This window comes from Stegostoma tigrinum, chromosome 27 (genome assembly GCF_030684315.1).
Source record: "Stegostoma tigrinum isolate sSteTig4 chromosome 27, sSteTig4.hap1, whole genome shotgun sequence".
In the NCBI taxonomy this organism is placed as follows: Eukaryota; Metazoa; Chordata; class Chondrichthyes; order Orectolobiformes; family Stegostomatidae; genus Stegostoma; species Stegostoma tigrinum.
This window is the reverse complement of record NC_081380.1, coordinates 9,907,225-9,926,396: the sequence shown is the minus strand read 5'-3', so window position 1 is coordinate 9,926,396 and position 19,172 is coordinate 9,907,225. Positions and strand designations below refer to the sequence as shown.

At 43.4% G+C, this 19,172-nt stretch overlaps 1 protein-coding gene across 13 annotated transcripts in view; it reads left to right on the top strand.

The window, feature by feature from the left end:
• gtf2ird1 (GTF2I repeat domain containing 1) overlaps positions 1-19,172 on the top strand; it is a 183,595-nt gene that overhangs the window by 49,487 nt on the left and 114,936 nt on the right. For 10 of the 13 annotated variants that reach the window (XM_048557298.2, XM_048557301.2, XM_048557299.2 and 7 more), the window contains exons 3-7: positions 720-861; positions 2,958-3,107; positions 3,635-3,818; positions 4,679-4,995; positions 16,884-16,982. In XM_048557298.2, the coding sequence (XP_048413255.1) occupies positions 720-861; positions 2,958-3,107; positions 3,635-3,818; positions 4,679-4,995; positions 16,884-16,982 (892 nt within the window). The remainder of the gene's footprint in view (positions 1-719; positions 862-2,957; positions 3,108-3,634; positions 3,819-4,678; positions 4,996-16,883; positions 16,983-19,172) is intronic. The other 3 variants (XM_059655254.1, XM_048557305.2, XM_048557302.2) reach the window with 3 other exon arrangements.

Genomic DNA, 19,172 nt, shown 5'->3' with positions numbered 1-19,172 from the left:
TAAATTGTCCCGTAGTGGCCAGGGGTGCGTAGTTTAGATGTGTTAGCCATGGGAAATATTGGTTGGGGGATGGGCTGTGTGTGATTTCCTTCAGAGGATCACTGTGGACCTGTTGGGTCGAATGGCCTGTTTCCACACTCTAGGGACTCTGTGGTATGATTCTGTGAGACAGTTGCCCGAGGCTGGAATTGAACCCGGGCCCCTGCTGCTGAGAGACAGCAGTGTTAACCACTGAGCCACCGTGACAGTGAGGCAGCTGTGCTAACCTTGTGCAGCCCTGAAAGCGGCAGGGTCCCCGAGTGGAAAATAAGATGCTGTTCCTCCAATTTGTGCTGAACCTCGCTGGGGTACCCCTGCACGCCTGAACCAGAAATATTGGCCAGGGAGCATGGTGGTGTGTTGAAGTGACAGGCAACTGGGATCTTGGAGTCATTTTTATAGACAGGGTAGGTGTTCTGCAAAGTGGTTATCCAGTTTATATTTTGTCTCCCCAGTGTAGAACTTACATTGTGAATAGTGAAACAGCAGACTATCCATCTCCATATTTACCCTCCTTATTGATGACTTCAGGGGTGAGATCATGGAGATTCCTTTTGCGCATTAAATTTCTTGAGTATTGCACGGCAGAATTTCCTTTCACAGTCTAAGGATTTTGACTTCTTGCTTGTTTCCAGCCATCTCTAGACACTAACCTCTTTGTGATCTCTTGCGTTCTGCAGTGCACAGCGCTCTCAAAGTTAAACACTGAAGTGGCCTGTATTGCCGTTCATGAGGAAACCATGTTTGTTCTGGGAACAGAGAAAGGAAAATTATTTTTAAATGCCAGGAGGGAACTGCAAAAAGAATTTGTCAAATATTGCAGTAAGTTTACACCTCTTGGTTACTGCACTCTGGGACTACTTGATCTGCTCTGCAAGCTTCTAATACTGACTTTAAAGACTGAATATTGTGCTTTGTTTTTGTACTGATATTTCCATTGCTTTGATGTTCCATTGCAATGCTTGAGCGCTTAACACCATCTGAACCTTCAGAGAAGTGACGAGGGAGTGCTGGACTCTCGGAGATGCCACGTTTGGGGAAAATGTTATGCAAAGGTGCTACTGCCTCAGAGTGGACATACAAGGTCCCAGTGCGCCTTTCAAAGAAACACAAGGAAGTGCTTATGGTGCCTTTGAGCAACTGTAGCTCATTTTGTCACTGTTTTTGGGACAAATTTGCTCTGTACAAAGGCACACGGGTGATTAATATGTACCAACGGTGACCAATGCAGTTTGGCAAACTTTATTTTAACTGGCACTTTGATAAACCAGCAAAATGTAACTCAAACATAACTGTCTACAGCAATGCTGAGTCTTTATGCTGTAAATAGAGTATAACAATGTGTATAACCCCTGCATTATGTTCCTATTACTTAATGTGTGTTTTTACAATGATTTTAGGAGGTCTGTTGATGTCTTTAACATAGATTTTTCAGGGATATTGAAGCTTTGTTTGGTCAGAGTTTACTGTCGTTATGTATATCTCTTGATTATCCAGAATATTTGATTAACCAGCACCCTGCTGATTCATAGGTGCCAGTTAATAAAACATATGCTGTATTTTGCTGGTGTTGGGCTTTAGAACATCTCTGGGCTTTATCCCAAACTGTGTCCGTACTTATTGAGGTTACACACGGATTTTTTTCCTACTGATTATGATATCTCCTCAGAGACAAAGGGGGAGCAGTTAATGCTTCATTTATTTTATGTAAAGGATTTAATTGGACGCCCAGGATATTATGGTATCCATTTTTATAAATAGTCCCAGGCAAACACCCAAACTCTGAATTGTTACGGAATCCGTTGGGGTGAGCTTGGTATAGTATCCAAATCCTGAGCCCAGAATGGTCATGAAGCACCATTCCTGGATCCAGATGGGAGCAAAGCGCAAATTATTAAAGCATTATGAGTTACAGTCTGGGAATACTTTTCCTATCTGCCAACTCGGGTGAGACAGAGGAAGCCAAATTCACCTTTTGTTCAGGAGTAGGAGACAATCCTGCGCAATGAGGAGGTGAAAAACAAGGGAATATTAATTAAAAACCAAAGGAATTGCAGACACTGTAAATCAGAAACAGAACCAGCTGGAAAAGCTGAGCAGGTCTGTCAGCAATTGAGGAAAGGCCACTCGTCCTGAAACAATAACTCTGATTTCTCTCCACACACACTGGCAGACCTGTTGACCTGTTCCAGCCATTGCTGTTTTTGTGGAGGAAATATTAATGCAACCCACAAGGCAGTGCAGTGCGTGGTCATCTGTGGGTTGTTGAATCCCATGCCCAAATTGCTCCAGAGATAGTAGGAACTGCAGGTGCTGGAGAATCTGAGATAACATGGTGTGAAGCTGGATGAACTCAGCAGGCCAAGCAGCATCAGAGGAGCAGGAAGGCTGACGATTTGGGTCGAGACCCTTCTTCAGCTTTCCTGCTCCTCTGCTGCTTGGCCTGCTGTGTTCATCCAGCTTCACACCGTTTTATCTCAAATTGCCCCGGATAGCTTTTTGGCTCAGGACCAAATTAAACAGATCTAGGGGTACAAATCATCTGCCTCTTCTTTCAATGTGAGCATTTGTTCTGTGTCCTTGGGCTGGGAAGGTGGCCCTGGGTTGTCTTCCAATATGTGGTTTAAATAAATTTAAACGCACAGTAAGGCTATGTGGTTTAAATAAATTTAAACGCACAGTAAGGCTAACACTGTCATTCCAGCCGTAGGCTTAAAATATTGATCTTAAGTCCTTCCTCCCTTATTCTAATGGATGCTCTGACCCTGTTTAAAGTGAGAGTTTGAGCTTCTGACTAATATAGCAGCCAGTTAAAGCTTAGGCCACATTTCTGCACTGAGAACTACATTATAGATTTTGCGTTGTCTCCTTACTTTGATCTGTGAGCTAAATCTCAGTCTCTCCCTCTCTCTGTCCAGCAGCCAACTGGAACGCACACCTCCGGGAGATGGAGATGTTGAAAATGGTGACGGACAATGGCCGGAATGTTCAAAGGGATTCGCTGGATCCCATGGCGGATGTTTTTGTCCTGCGCAAAATGGTGGAAGAAGTGTTTGCTGTGCTTTACAGTGAGTGTGTGGAGTTTGGGCAGTTACATATTCGGAGGAGCGGCTGTACTACTTTTTGATGGGGTTTCAGGTATACACAAAGTAGAGTACACAGCATGAACCCTGCGGCAGGCGTGTGCTGGGGCACTGCTCCACTGGCACTCCCTTGCCCTGCTGGGGGTACAGTTCCACTCGAATTCCCTGGCTCTGGTGGCCTACCGTTCTGGACCCACTGCTGGGTGTAATTCATTTTAAGGCCTTAAGGTCTAATTCTTGTAGGTTTAAAGACTGTCATCATTTAATCAGGAAAGACTTATTGTGGAGAATTATGTCAATACTAGCTGTCATCAATTTTTTTTAAACTAAGCATCATTTTACTATTTCCAGCACCATTGTTGAAATTTGTGGTACGTGACAGCATCCCTGTGAGACTAAAGGAAATGTGGTTGCTGTGAGGTAATGTGGGACAATGTCGAGAATTACAACCTGTCTGGGGTGGGTTTGGATTTTCGAAGTCATTTAATGATGAAAACCCGCGTTGGTTTCAGGTGAGGCACTGGAAAAGTCTTCAATTGTCCCCGTGCCTTATGAGAAAATCTTGAAGGATCCACCTTCGGTCGTGGTGCATGGGCTGCCTGACGGGGTCAGCTTCAAGCGGCCAACCGAGTACGAAGCCCATACTCTGAAGAGAATTCTGGAGCGGAGTAACCGAATCCGATTTATTCTAAAAAGGTATTTGCCCGTGAAATGTATTGTTAGACAGGACAGAGAGAGAGAGAAGGCTGACTCACTCGCACACTCAGAGGCTGAGCAAGGCAGTATTTTTTTTTCCCATTCCACTCCATCACTGAGCAAACTTGATATCAAATAAAGGACATTCAGAATGTAGTGAAGGAACAACACTTGCATCTCCGCGGCATTCCAAAGAGCTTTATGGCTAATGAAATACGTTCTAAGTTGCACACTGTTTGTAACATAGGAGATGTGCCCACAAAGAGCAATGAACAATAGTACAAAATCTGTGTTAGGTGTTCGTGTAGACAAAATATTGGCAAGGACACTGGTAGAAAACCCACCTGCTCTTCTTTGATCGGAGTCAAGGCATTTTTATTTTGGGACAAGACCTCAGTTCAATGTCCCATCAACGTGCAGTACCTCTGACAGTGCCACACACTCTCATTGCGGTGTTTGTGTCAGTCAGGTGATTCTGCTCAAGTCTCTGTCACACAACTCTGACTCAGAAGTGACAGGACTGCCACTGAGCCAAAATTAATCTGTGACGTAAATGCTTGTAGATGTGTAGCCTTACACACTCCTGTCTTTTGATGGTGAGATTGTGAGCTTGCAAGTTGTGATACTCAAACACTTTTGAGTTCTTCCGAATTGTACACTGCCCTCCTCAAATCTGGGGAGTCCCCGTTGTGAGATGTCCCTTATCTGCAGTTCCTCAATCTCAGTATGTAGGAGCTTCAGTCCGAGTCCCAGTGAATGTACAGCGAATGTATGTGTGTTTTTAAGTTTAAAACTGAATTGTCACTGCGGCTCAATGATCTTCTCATTTTCCTATCCCTGTACCCGTCTGTTTTCTCCAGGTCATTTGATGAGGATCTTCAGGAGGTGAGGTCTCATGTGGACCGGGATCGGGAGATCCAGCCTGGGAAAAGCACTTGTGATTTTAATCGGGAGAGTCCGGTGACTAAAGTATCCAATCAGGACATGAGCAATGGACGGACACCACCACGATTTCTTTATGACCTCCCAGGATCCAGGATTCCATTGGACTTAAACCAAGAACTTTTGACTGTGAGGCCTATGACAAACCTTAATCACGGCCTTTCGCCCACTGGAGCCTCAATTGTGATGGACTCGAATAAGCTCACCCCTGCTCGAGACTGTGCTGATGATACCGGTAAAAGCCTTTTATATTCAAACCAGACGCACTTGCCTTAAAGAAAAAAGGCAGTAAAAATGCTGAGGGATTGTTATGTGCAGATTGCACAGTGTCAGGAGATCTGTAAAGTCTCTCTTGTTCCCCCGGATCTCCTCCCGAACAGCTAGAACATAATTAGTTTCAGTGTGTAGCTAATCCACCATATGCTAACAATGTCCCTCACTCTCCACCGCAAGCATGGCATCATACATCAGCCTATAGAGTCTGCGCTGACAAAACTACTCTAAATGTACACTAGTCCCATCAGTCCTCATCTAGATACCTTTATTAAAGTTGTGAGGTTTCTTGTCTCAACTACACTCCCAGGCAGTGCATTCCAGATTCCCATCATCGTCTGAATGGGGGAGAAAGAAATTTTCACTCATTCCCTTTAAACCTCCTGCCTTTCAGCTTAAAACTGTGTCCCCTTCAAGTAGAAGGAACAGCTGCTTTTTATTCATTCTGTCCATGCCCCTCCTAGTCTTGTACACCTCTATCTGCTCTAAAGAAAACAACCTGAACTTATCCAGCCTCTCTCCATTACTGAACTGCTCCATCCAGGTAGCATCCTGGTGAATCTCCTCTGCAACCCCTCCAGTGCAATCACATCCTTCCTATAATACAGTAACCAGAACTGCACATAGCACCCCAGCAGTGCCCTCGCCAAAGTTGTTTTCTGTACGGTTTCAGCATGATTTCTCTGCTTTCATAATCTATGCTATAACTGATAAACGCAGGTCATGGACTCCTATGCCGCATTAATGACCCCTATTAATCTGTTTTGCCACCTTTTAGGATCTGTGGACAAGCTTCCTAGGGTCCTGAGTATACATTTATCTTGTTAGTTTTTCCAAAGTACATCACCGTACACTTATCAGGGTTAAATTTCCCACTGATCTGCCCATCTGACCAATCTCCCTCCAACCTAACATCTCCCTCCTCCGGGTCAACCACCCTGCCTGTCTTTGAGTCATCCACAAAAATATTTATCATTCCCCACCCCTCAGCATTTTCTTCTATAGTGTTTACAATATATCATGATCAATAAGGGACCCAGCACTGATCCCTGTGGTATGCCACTGGACATCGGCTTCCAGTCACTCAAACAGCCTTTTACCACAACCCTCTGTCTCCTGTTACTAAGCCAATTTCGGATCTAACTTGCCAAGTTACCCTAGATCCCGTGTGCTTTTACCTTCTTTATCAGTCTCCCACGTGGGCCCCTATCAAAGCTTTTGCTGAAATCTGTATAAACTACATCTACCACACTGCCCTCGTCTACACTCCTGGTCACCCCCTTGGAAAATTTCATTCAAATTTGTTAAACATGACCTCCCCCTGTCAAAGCCATGCTGACAATCATGATCACACCTTGCACTCCAAGTGGAGATTAATTCTGTCCTTCAGAAATGTTCTCCAATAGTTTCCCTCTGGCCCATAATTCCCTGGTTTATCTCTACCAGCCTCCCCTGTGGTCAGGGCCCTGTAATTTCCTCCCTCCTCTCCCATGGCAGCCTGCGATTATGAATCTTCCAGTTTGTCTAGTTTTAAGCTTGCCAAAGCCTCCATACCTCTTTATTCCCTACATCAATCTGCTCAAGAGCCTCACAGCCACTCTTCCTGAATTCTGTATTTTTCTGCTGAGTAAATACAAACAAGAAGATCTCATTTAACATTTTACCAATGTCCACTGCCTCCGTGCACAGAATGCCCTCTTGGTAGCCAGTAGGCCCTTTTCATTTCCTGGTTATCTTCCCCTTGATATGTGGAATGACTTTGAGATTCTCCCGGCTCTTACCAGCAAGTGTTTATTCATCTCCCCTCTTCGTTCTCCTAATTGCTTTCGTAAGTTTTCCTCCTTAACTATTCACTGCACTTTCTACGCTTCACTGGGACCTCTGTTGATTTGCTCTCTTAGTACCTGTTAAAAGCTCCTCTTTTCCGTCTTATCTAGTCTTGAATATTCCTTGACACCCAGGGTTCTCTGGACTTGTGCTCCTACGTTTCACTTTCAAGTTGGGCCTGTACTCTCACATTTGAATGCCCCCTCCACTGTCCTGCTTTGAATTTACCGAGAAGTTGGTACTAGTCTACTTTTGGCCAGATTCTGACCTTGTTTTAATGAAATCTGCCTTTCTCCGCACCTCCACACCAACACCGCCACCCCCCCCCCCCCCACCAGTCCAGAACCCTGTATGCAGACCATGTTTTACCTTTTCCATAACAATGTAAGGTGTTGTAGTCATTGTCACAAAAATGGTCTCCCGCTGCCACCTTGCGCACATATCTAGCTTCACCCTCCAGAATTAGTTCCAGCCCTGCACCGTCTCTTATCGGACTTTCTACATGTTGATATAAAAAGCTCTCCTGAATACATTTTAAGAATTCAGCTTCTTTTAAACCCCTTTACACTTTGACTATCCCAATTAATGTTGGGCAAGTTGAAATCCTCGAATAGAATTATTTTACGCACCTTAATGAATTGTCTACATACCTGCTCCTCTGCTGCCCGCTGCCTGTTTGGAGTCTACAGTATGCGCCAAGCAATGTGACTACTGTTGCTAGCATTTTTCCAGCTCCCACTTCAGCCTCCCTTGAGTTGGATTGGGTGGAAAAGCACAGGCAAACTACATACAATTTGCCTGATGTACATGATATAGGATGGCCATGGCGTCCCACGGGTAACATAAACCAGGGAACTACCTTCTTCATGTCAAATTGAACAGAACTTTTGTCTGGTTTGGGAATGGGAGACACAATGGATCACAGCGCCAGGGACCCGGGTTCAATTCCAGTACCAGTGTGGAGTTTGCACATTCTCCCCATGTCATGTGGGTTTTCTCCAGGTGCACAGGTTTCCTCCCACAGTCCAAAGATTAAGTTAAGTGGATTGGCCATGCTAAATTACCCCGTAGTCTCCAGGGATGTGCAGGCTCAGAATCCAAGAATCCCTACAGTATGGAAACAAGCTATTCAGCCCATCAAGTCCACACTGCCCCTTCCCACCCAGACCCATCCCTCTTACCCTTTCCCTGTAACCCTGCATTTACCATGTCAAATCCACCTAACCTAACCATCTCTGAGCACTATGGATAATTTAGCATGGCCAATCCATGTCACCTGCACATCTTTGGACTGTGGGAGGAAACCCACGCAGACACAGGGAGAATGCCCACACTCCGCAGGGACTTTCACCCCAAGGGTGAAATCACACTCGGGTCCCTGGTGCTGTGAAGCAGCAGTGCTAACCACTGAGCCACTGTGCTGCCCTTAGGTGGGTTGGCCATGGTAAAAGTCATGGTGGGGTTACAGGGCTAGGTTGTGCAAGCTCAATGGGCTAAATGGCATCTTTCCGCACTGTAGGGATTCTGTGATTCTAACTCAGTTGAGGATGACCGAGCCGATTAGACTCAGAAATTGAATCCAATTCAGACTCAGTGCCTTTTCCCACAGATTCATGTCCGTCTGCTACAGACACTGGTTCGATTCCACCCTCGGGTGATTGTCCGTGTGGAGTGTGCATATTCACCCTGTGCCTGTTTGGGTTTCCTCCAGGCGCCCCGGGTACCTCCCTCAGGTGTTGTGGCTGCTGCCAGCCATTAAACATCAGCTATGACAGGGACTGGTGCAGGGGGATGCAGTTTGTGATTGTCTTTGCTGGCTTTAAAAGCCTCGTGCCATGGGGGTGCCCCGAGCAAAGTTGAGAACTTGCCTGGGTGGCGTTAGGATTCTGTTTCACATCTTGCACCGCTCGGGGAAAATGCAAAACTGGGTGTTTGACAAGACAACACAACTGGTGCAGGCAGCTGAGCAGTCTGTGAGTGCTTTAAAGAGAAGCAAAAAACTTGCAAAATATTCAACAATTATCTAGTAAATGGTTGTACACACAAGTACAGCTTTCTAATTTGCAAAGCTAAATCTAACATCCTCTGAACCATCTTTCCATTTATTTTGTTGTTGTTGTCATCCATTTGATCCTTCTTGCCAGTGATGTGTTCTAGACCGGCACACCAGCTCCATTCCACAGTGAGCATTTAAAAGGCTCAGGGGCAAAGCCTGTCCTGTTTTGGCAGCAACATCCTGTGGTTATGGGATATTAATTGAAAACCTGCCAACACTGAACGACGGAATTCATAGCTTTGCAAAATTTTAAGGAGGGGATTGTGCCATTTAGTCGGATTTTGGGGGTATACTGTTATATCAATATTTGCTTACTTTCTGCAGTGTTGGCTCACATTTTACAGATAATTATTTGAACAGCCTTGGCATTTTCAGCACAGTCGCTGTAGAATACTCTGTGTGATGCTTGTACTCCTTGTACTTTGTTGTTAAGGAATAGAAATGACTTTGCCACTTTTTTAAGTACGACACCATGTTAACTCCCAGCCCCTGCCCCAGCAGTTTACTAGATAAGTACAGTGCCAGGCAAACTTCTGATCTTTTGAGACAGGCTATAGGTGCAGGAGCCTGCCACTATGACCCACCTGCCTTTCCACCCTGGTATATCTGAGTAGGCATCAACAGGGCTCCCTGGCACTTGCCGGTGCCCGTTCTCAGCTGGGCTATGGATGATGTGTGGTGTGCAACGCAAGCCAGAGTTTGAAGCAAAAACTCTACTCCTGCTCTTGAAGAAATGGACCAGTTCATTGGCTAAATTTAAAGATGACCTCAATCAGTCAAGAAAGGAAGAACGTGCTTTGATATTTCACTGTTTATATCCTCAGGATGTTCCAGAGCATTTCATAAACCAATGAGCTACTCTACTGGATGGCCAGTAACTGCTGCTGCTGTTTCTCTCTCTCTCTCTCTCTCTCTCTCTCTCTCTCTCTCTATGTGGAAAATATTCAGCAAGGATTTATAGAGCCTGACATACTGGGAGAGCATCATGTTCTTCAGTACCTGCCGTGGGATCTTTAACCTCCCTGAGTCAATTTGGCATTTCCTCCACCTCTAAAATTGTGCTGGAAACTCAGCAGTTATTTTGATAACACATTTGAACTGGGTTTCTGCTGATGCCCGCTGAGGTTATGGCAGAAATGTTTCGAGGGTGTGATCTGGAATATGTAACAAGGCCTCAACCACCAATTTTCTGAGGCGAGACAGCTATCAATCATCCTTTATGGAAATCTAAAGGAAGCTTCCTTTTGGGTGAATCTTGGTTGAGGGGACCTGCTCATATCCCTTGTCATAACTCACCCAACCTGTGTGGTAACGTAGTGTTGGCCTCGGATCACAGTCTCATTCAGGTCCAGCGTAGCCTGCTCTTTGACAAAAACCATGTATTTAAACTACCGGAGAATATGGACTTCACAAGATCGTTCACAACAAATAGTGATCACCCATCATTAGGCAGTTTCTTACATTGCTGAAAACAAATATATTTAATTTATCGTGAAGAAAAATGTAAATTGAAGCCATGACAATAGGTAATTGAGAGTTACAGCAGCATAAGATAACAAATTGTCACTACTGCAGAAACACCAAGCCTACCCCCTCATTGTTTAAGTGACCAGTGCTGGAGAGGTAAATCAACAGTAATTATTGTTCAAAATCAAAACCAGTGCAGATTAACAGGTGGTTTGTAACGCTTTGTTAGTGGTTTATCTAACTCCGGATTCTTGGCAAAACATAAATTACTGAGTAAGTGCTTGACAGAAAACTTTCTTTTTGAAAAGCCCTGTTATATCAGCACTGCAGCACGGTGGCTCAGTGGTTAGCACTGCTGCCTCACAGCGCCAAGGGACCTGGATTTGATTCAATCCTCATGTGACTGTCTGCGTGGAATTTGCACGTTCTCCCCATGTCTGCATGGGTTTCCTCCCGCAGTCCAAACATGTGCAGTTTAGGTGAATTGCCCTGAGTGTGTAAGGTGGAAAATGCAGGGATAGGATAGGGGGTGGGTTTGGGTGGCATGCTCTTCAGAGGATCACTGTGGCCTCAATGAGCCAAATGACCTGCGTCCGCACTATATGGTCGTTATATTGCATGCATCTCCATTTAAGATTTGCGTGGAACGGTGCAGTACTCCATGATTATTGCATGAGGGAAAACCAAGAAGGAGGTCCTGTCAGAATGACTTGTGGGAATGAATTATGAATTGGCCTCCCGACATCCTGCAGAACCATTGAGAGTTGCGTAAATGTGCAGTGATGTGCCAGTTTTTTTTTAACCAATTGTATGTTTTGGGGTGAGAAAGGTAATGGAGAATTTTATTTGAGATGTGGGTGAGGCTTTTGTGGCTTTGCTTGTTGTGAGTCAGAGGGAATGCCTTTGTTGTAGCAGGCCACAATAGTGAACTCCCACAACAGTGCCACTAGCGAACGGAGGTCTCAACTGAAAGTGTCATGTCGCGAACCTTTAGAAGCGACAGAGCTAGAATTACCATCACACAATGAGCATTACCAATACTGCAAAGCAAAAATAATTGTGATAACGGGAAATGGGCTTGACAAATAGGAAATCTTCAGAACCTTTTGTTAATCTCCAATGGAAGTGCACACAGGGGATCAAGACAAGAGTTGAATAAAGAAGTTAACTGGACCAAGGCATGTAGATTTAATTTAATTTTCATTTTGAATTTGTACATCTTGTTCTTGTTCTGGGTTTCCATATTTTAACTCCTGTGTCAATGGAAATTCCCTTTGTAATTTGTCACTGTTTAATAACAGCTTCCCTCCAGGGGTGCTGTTGCAGTTGCTATTATAAAGTGGGACTCAGGAATCTATGATTGAGGCAATGTTGTCAGGAAATACATATGGATGCAAGATGGTTGTGATTAGCACATTATACCGATCAGATGTGTGCAGAAGACTAAAAGTGTGCACACGTTAGTAACATTGCGTCATCGAGCTGTACAGCACGGAAACAGATGCTTTGGTTCAATTTGTCATTGATAACCAGATATCCTAAACTGATCTAGTCCTATTTTCCAGCATTTGGCCCATATCCTTCTAACCCCTACCTATTCATGTACCTGTCCAGATGCCTTTTAAATGTTGTAATTGTTCCCAGCCTCCTCCACTTCCTCTGGCAGCTCATCGCACACATGCACCACCCTCTGCATGAAAAAATTGCCCCTTAGGTCCCTTTTCAATGTTTCCCCTCTCAAACAGTCTTTTTCTAATCATCAGCAGCAGGAATAGTACTGAGAGTACTTGACAAAATGTGTCTTATGTTCCTGCTCAAGTTTTGGTTCTGTTTAACCTAGGATGACTCTGATAGCTGCTGTACATGAAAGGGTTAATACTGAGGCATGCCATTAGCTCAGCCCACCTGCATGATGCCATATGGATCGTGGGCAAAACAGCCTATGATCTTATAAGGGTGTGACCTAGCACTGGGTCCTCCTCAGAGTTTCTCTAACAATGTCTTACGTAGTTAGTTGCTAGCTTGTAATACACTATTTATTGTTCAATACAAGAAACTCTTCTAATTAAACAGATGGTGGTTTCCCTCTAACCAGTTGGACCTTGAGGCTCGCTACAGTTGAAGAGGATTGTAGCAGGAAACCATCCTAAGTGCAGCAGCTCAGACAGTGCTGTGAGCTGGCATGTCTGTACAACAGGAGCCAAGCTTCTCATGGTTCAGACTGTGTTTCTCTTTCTCAGGCTAGAGGATCAAGTGTCCCATTGGCCTTTAAACCACCTTCAATGCATTATTAATGCTTGACATTTCCTTTGACTGGGAGTCTCGTTTCCACGTTGAATGAGACACAGTTGAAAGATATTCACATCAGAAGAAATCTTCCTGGCTTAACTAGCACATTAAAGCTGGCTTCAAATTGAAAGCAAAGCCATTTCCCAGTTGTCAGAAATGCTGGAGCTGGGAGACCAACTTAGAGCTGCCTCACCCTGAGCTTTTACATTTAAGCAGAGCATCTTGTATCTATTTATATTCTTCACAAAGTGAATCTGTCTCTAACTGCACTGAGCTGTATTCATCCATACATAATCATAACAGGTTTTAATGAGAAAACAGGGAGAATACATTTGTACATAGACTCTTTATATGGATCATTTAGGCTGATCCATTGCACTGCACCAAAGTGAGGGGCGTTGTCGCTCCCTGCCGAAGGGGAGAGTGAGGGGGCGGCGTCGCTCCCTGCCGAAGGGGAGAGTGAGGGGGCGGCGTCGCTCCCTGCCGAAGGGGAGAGTGAGGGGGCGGCGTCGCTCCCTGCCGAAGGGGAGAGTGAGGGGGCGGCGTCACTTGCTCTCTGCCGAAGGGGAGAGCAAGGGGCGGGTCACTCCCTGTGAGGGAGGGGTTGTGGTGGTCAGCTGCCTTTACACCACTTTGGCAAATCAAAACTTTACAAGAAATGCAGTTGCTATCACTATGGTACTATAACATTGCACAGAGAGTGGTCTCATAATTTATTCCTTCTAGTCTTCTAATTTTTTGTAAATTTAGTGGATAAACTCTGTCTCCAGGGCAGGTATTTCTATCAACCTGTTACTACATACCTCTGGAGCAGCTGGGACCTGAACCTGTTCCTTCAGTTCCAAAGCTAGGTCCTTGCAAGTGTCCAGGTCAGCTCTCTGGCATACACTGAGCCGCCTCAGAAACTTCCCTAATCCCACAAGATGATAGAGCTGATTAGGAACTAACTTACAAATCACCAAGCTAAGAGTCACTGTCATTGTGTTGAATCTGGGATCAGGAAAGTGAGATCACAGCCTCATAGTACACTCAGCATTAATGCTGTGTTTCTGTTAATGAGACACTGTTGTTTGAGGAGCTGATCATGTCACTTCCTACATGATGTGGAAGCAGTCAGTCTGGATGTTCATGGTCACGTATTCAGATGAAGGCAGTTTATCTCACCTGTACTATCCCCTCCTGATGTTGGTATAAACTATAATGGGGCCTGGGTTATCATGGAATTTCTGTCCAGACAACACCCTCTCCTTGAGTTCCTTCCTCTCCAACCTGCACTCTTCAACAGAACTATTTCCCTATCTTTTATCCTGTAGGGCTGGATGACCTGCCAGGTTAAAGGTATTATACCCAGAAATGTCTTTTAAGCTGCACTACCTTGACCTGGTTATTGTGATGTATGGCATTTTTTAAAGTTTACTCATATGGTAGACTGTGTTCTTATTAACACATGCTTCATATAGATTATAGTGCAGCTCATGTAGCTTCTGGTGTAGTTCTTAAAGATAGCTCCTGCTATGACAAAGATCAAGTTAACATACAGGAGAAAAGCTGATTTTGAGGGACTGAGAATTGAACTTGGGAGAAATAATAGAGCAGCAAATTCGGTGAACAACAATGCAAAACATCTTTTACAAAAGTTCAACAGAATGTGCAAGTAAATGTATTGCGCTTTAAGAAGAGAAAAAAACCCAATTCTAATAGTGCTGTGTGCATGAAAGTAGATCTAAGGGAGTAAATAAGGCTTCAAAAAGAGGTAAACAGGTAGAGGACGTAGAGAGCAGACGAATGCAGGATAAGAGATTGAGAGAAGTTTAGAAAAATTCTAATAGTAAAGAGGAACAACATTAAGTTATCAAAGATCAAAAGAACAATAAAACAAAATAGTCAAATGTTTTACATCTATTTTTAAAAAACTGCTGTGATGGGAATAGACCCACTAACCTCAGGATAATACCACATAATGGTATAGAGATGACATAAATAGCAAATAATTAAACAGGGAGGCAGGATAATTTGACATGTCAAATTATGAAAAGATTTAAAAGTACATTTAAAATTTAACAACAATGAGGGGTGTATTGATGTAACTGATAGACTTGAAGATAAAACCCCTCGTCTGGTTGTAATGTACACATTTTGAAAGAACGTGTGTATAGATCAGATAGCAAAGACCTTCATACATGTATTGACTATTCATTCAGAGAGCCAGAGAACTGATAGTTAGCTTCTACTCAGGAAGGGAGCCAGAACACATTTAGGGAATTATTGACCAGTCCGCTTACTGTCTGTGGGAGGAAAATAATGGAATATCAGGAGCATGTAGAAGAACTCACAAATGAAAAATACAGCAGTGAAACTCAGCACGAACTTCTAAAGGGAAAAATGTTGATTTGACCAAGCATGCTGAATTTTTACTTTTGGAGGCAACAGTAGGTGATGGTAATGCAGTAGAAGTAATCTGTCTGGATTTGCAAGTGGCCTTCAGTAAGGAGCGCAGTAATAGACAAATGAATAAGGTTAGAGAGTCTGGAATCAGGGAGTATGGTTTGCTAGACAGAAAGCAGAGAACGGGGAGTAAAGTATTGAAAGTGACAGAGGATAGGGTTGCCATTGTGTTCAATTTGCAATAACAAGTTCTAAATTAATAGATGACATTAAATAGGAAACAATATCCAATTTGGTGGACAACTGCAGCAATTTAGCAAAACATGGTGAACTTCTGGAATGGCTCTTGACAGGTGGTAGTGTCTCTACCTCTGAACCAGGAGGGCTGGATTCAAGTCCTACCTGCTCCAGGGTTGGGTCATAACATCTCTGAATGGATGAATCTGAAAATACTTGAACTTGTAGAATGGATGAGTAACTGGCAAATTAAGTTTAACATGGTGAAGCGTCGGGCGCTACTGAAATGAGGCCACTTAAGCCTTGAAAGGTGCAAGTCTCAATGGGCTAGAGGAACAAAGGGATCTGGGAACATAAATACACCAGTCTCTAAAAGGTGCTGCACAAGTTAGCAAGGTCAGCAAATTACAAACTAAACAGCAGGCTTTATCTAAAGTGATAGAGTTGATAACAAAGCTGCATTACACCTGTATTAAACCCTGGTCTGACCATATGCTTAGTACTGTTTGCAGGAATGATCATCTGCATTTGTAAAAAAAAAAGGATCAAGAGGAATTGGAGAGGATACAGGTTGATCCCAGAAATGCTTGGGGGCACATCTCGGTGAAAGAAATGACAGGCTTTGTCTTTTCTCTCACGAGAAAAAGTAAGCTCCCCTGATGAAGGTGTTTGAAATTATGAAAGGTTTTGATAGAGTGCAGGTAGATAAAGCATTTCCACTTCAGACAAAGAGACAAGCTAGAATAACCATTGATGTGAGAGAGTCACCAAGATATCCAGAAGGAGAATCAGGAGAAACTTTCTTCCCCAGAGTGGTTAAATATGGGTTTGCTGCCCCAAGGACTGATTGAACGAATAGTTTAAGAGGGAGTTAGTGGAGACTGAGGGAAAGCAGGATAGAGGATTATGATCACAACAGCTCAGCGGGTCTGGCAGCATCTGTGGAGAGAAATCAAAGTTAACATTCCAGGTCAAGTGACCCGTCCTCAGAACACAGAGAATTGGATGATTATGATGACAGATTTAGATGAAAGATGGGAGGAAACTGTAATGGGATACGAACACTGACATAGTCTGGTTGGGCCAAATGGCCTGTTTCTATATATCCTACCTAATTGTATATAACGTAACTTACTCTGTCTTACTGTTACATTGCCGGAGAATAGAACAGGACAGTGGCAGTATCTGTTGTACCAGTGTCTATAGTCTCTGTCTCACTCTCCCACTGCCTTACCCCTCATTGTGTCCTTTTGGTTCTTGACCCCACAATAATAGCAAAATACATCAGATTGAACCTTTTCCCCTCCCCCCATCCCCCGCGACACACTTAAATTATAACCTGATTTTTAATTCTCTGCCTGTCCTTTCATAAAGGAATGACTGTAATTGCTGGGCTAAAAACAAGATGGAGCTGGGGGAAGGGGAGTTGAAGGTGGGAGTTGTAATTTAATCTTTTGGGGAGTCTAAATATGCTGTCACATCCTACAAAGTGGAAATAGGGATATCGATGTACTGGCTTCCTCCCTAGTCTCAGGACATATTTCCAGTGTACTCCATCTCCATGCTAACTGTGTTCTCCTCATTTCTAGGTAAAAATACAACAGGGTTTATTGGTGAACTCAGCAACATCTCTCAACATTCACACGTTTCAAAGCGGCTCCTTTTTTCTATAGTACACGATAAAGCAGGTAACACATTTTGCATGTTCTCTCGGGAGCACAGAGGGGAGGGAATCATGACACATTGGTCAGTGGAGCAATGGGATCTTCATTGAGGGGAGCAGCGCAGGGTAATACCAGACAGACTCTGCTGGGGCATGTTAGGGTATGGGCAACATTAATGCAGTAGGATGCCAGGGTCCCAGTGTGAGGCTAGCAGCTGTTGTGTTGTATAGTTGTGCTGTACAGACTGGCAGGTCCTGGGTTATCTCTGAGTGTAGCTGCCCTTGCTACTGCTCTTCCTTTAGTACCATGACATCTATTTGTATTCTGTATCAAACAGAACTTTTCCCTCAATCTGGAGCCTCTGTACCAGCTTATCTGACCTGTAGGCTTCTCACAGAAATCAAGTGTCCAACTGTATCAGTAGACTCATGGGCAATAACAGTAACATCAAATTCAATAACACTCTCTGTATTTAACCTCCAAGATTAATTAACATGTTCCTGAGATTCCTTCCAGACACCCACATAGTTATGTTTGTGCAACACATGCTTTCTATTACACTTCTGGGCTGGGCTATTCTGCTACTGCAGAATTGACTAAGGCCCTGCTCGTGGTGATTTGTCAGGGAAATCTATGATCTTCATTATTATCTCAACTTAAATTATTTCAAATATTTCCTTGTTGGGATTATTTATCAAGTTGTGTTGAGGCTGTCAAGATGGTGTCCATAACTATGTATTCATTAAAGAGAGAATCTTGTAACTAGTGTTGCTTACTAAGTTTGGTCACTTAATTGCATTGTTCACAGTGACAGTAATGTGATAGTACATAGTTCATTTAAACTCTTTGCACAACAATACGAGTTACAATAGGAGCTGACGAACTGATAAATCTTTATATCTCCCATCAATAATTGGTGAGCACTCTATAACAGTTGTATTTACAGTATTATGGCTTGCCCAGCCTTCCGTCTGCACCTTTTATTTTGCATCTTACACCAAAAAAAAGCTCTTCAGGTGTTTATCCTACCAACGTGACCTCAAGCCGCAAACTTTTGGTGTCATAAGCAAGCCCATTGTATTTGCCTGTCATCAAGCAGCTATCTGTATTAAATTATTTTCCAGCAGTTGGCTCAGAGCCTTACATACTATGACATTTCAAGTACTCTTTAACATCTTAAGGGTGAAACAAAATGTGTGTGATTATCCCCTGCAAACTATCGCTCTCGTCTGTAACTCACTGACAAAGAGCAGCAGCAAGTCTCTAGCCAACCAGGCCCATATTTTACATAAAGCTGGTGTATCAGCTGTGATAAATTTGGCTTTTTGCTAACGAGTAAACAGGTGTGCAATTGGTATGTTATTTACTTTGTAACCATTTTGATCCAGTTGATGAAATATGCTTGCTTTCTCCCATATTCCAGAGACACTGGAATCAGTATCTCACTTCATAAGATCGGCATGTATTAGAGTTTAAATCCTGACCTGAGCGTTTCAGTACCATAAATAGGCTGAGCCAATACACAGCAGAACACAGGGTAATATATAGCACAGGTGATAATATAAAACAGTCACAACGACTGCGAATTCCACGGTCTGATTTTAACATTAGGGATTTTTATAGATTGGAATGGTTTACAGAAAAGGACAAATCACTGGCTTAAAATGGCAGCAGCAATCTTCTAACCACACAAGTTATGCGGAAGCAAGTTTTAATTCAGACAATTTTCTAACATTTTATGGGGTTGGGAGAAAAAGACCCCTGAAACTAGACCACCCAGTCTAGATTCCTATTTCCTATTTTCGTTTTCACTTATTTGATCAGTTTCACATGTTGAAGATGAAAGAAATCATCAACAATTGTCAAGCTTGGAAACAATGAACTCAAACATGGAAACACACAAACCAGGTTGTATTTCAAGAAGATGCTTTTCTGCACATCAGGGAGATGGATTTTTGTCTGCAGAATTTGAACCAGGAAGTTAGAAAACAAAAATTCACTTGGCATCTTGAGAAGGAAACTGTGCCGCGATACAACAAAATAAAAAGAAACATAATTCAGAGAAAACTCAAAGGACAATGGAAACCTTCACTACTGCTGATGTCCCAAGATACTAATTAAACACTGGCTTCTGGTTAAAACCTTATCCTTTAATGACACACTAAGCCAAATATTCCTTTCATCTTCCTTTAGTGTCCTGCTGGACACTATCCT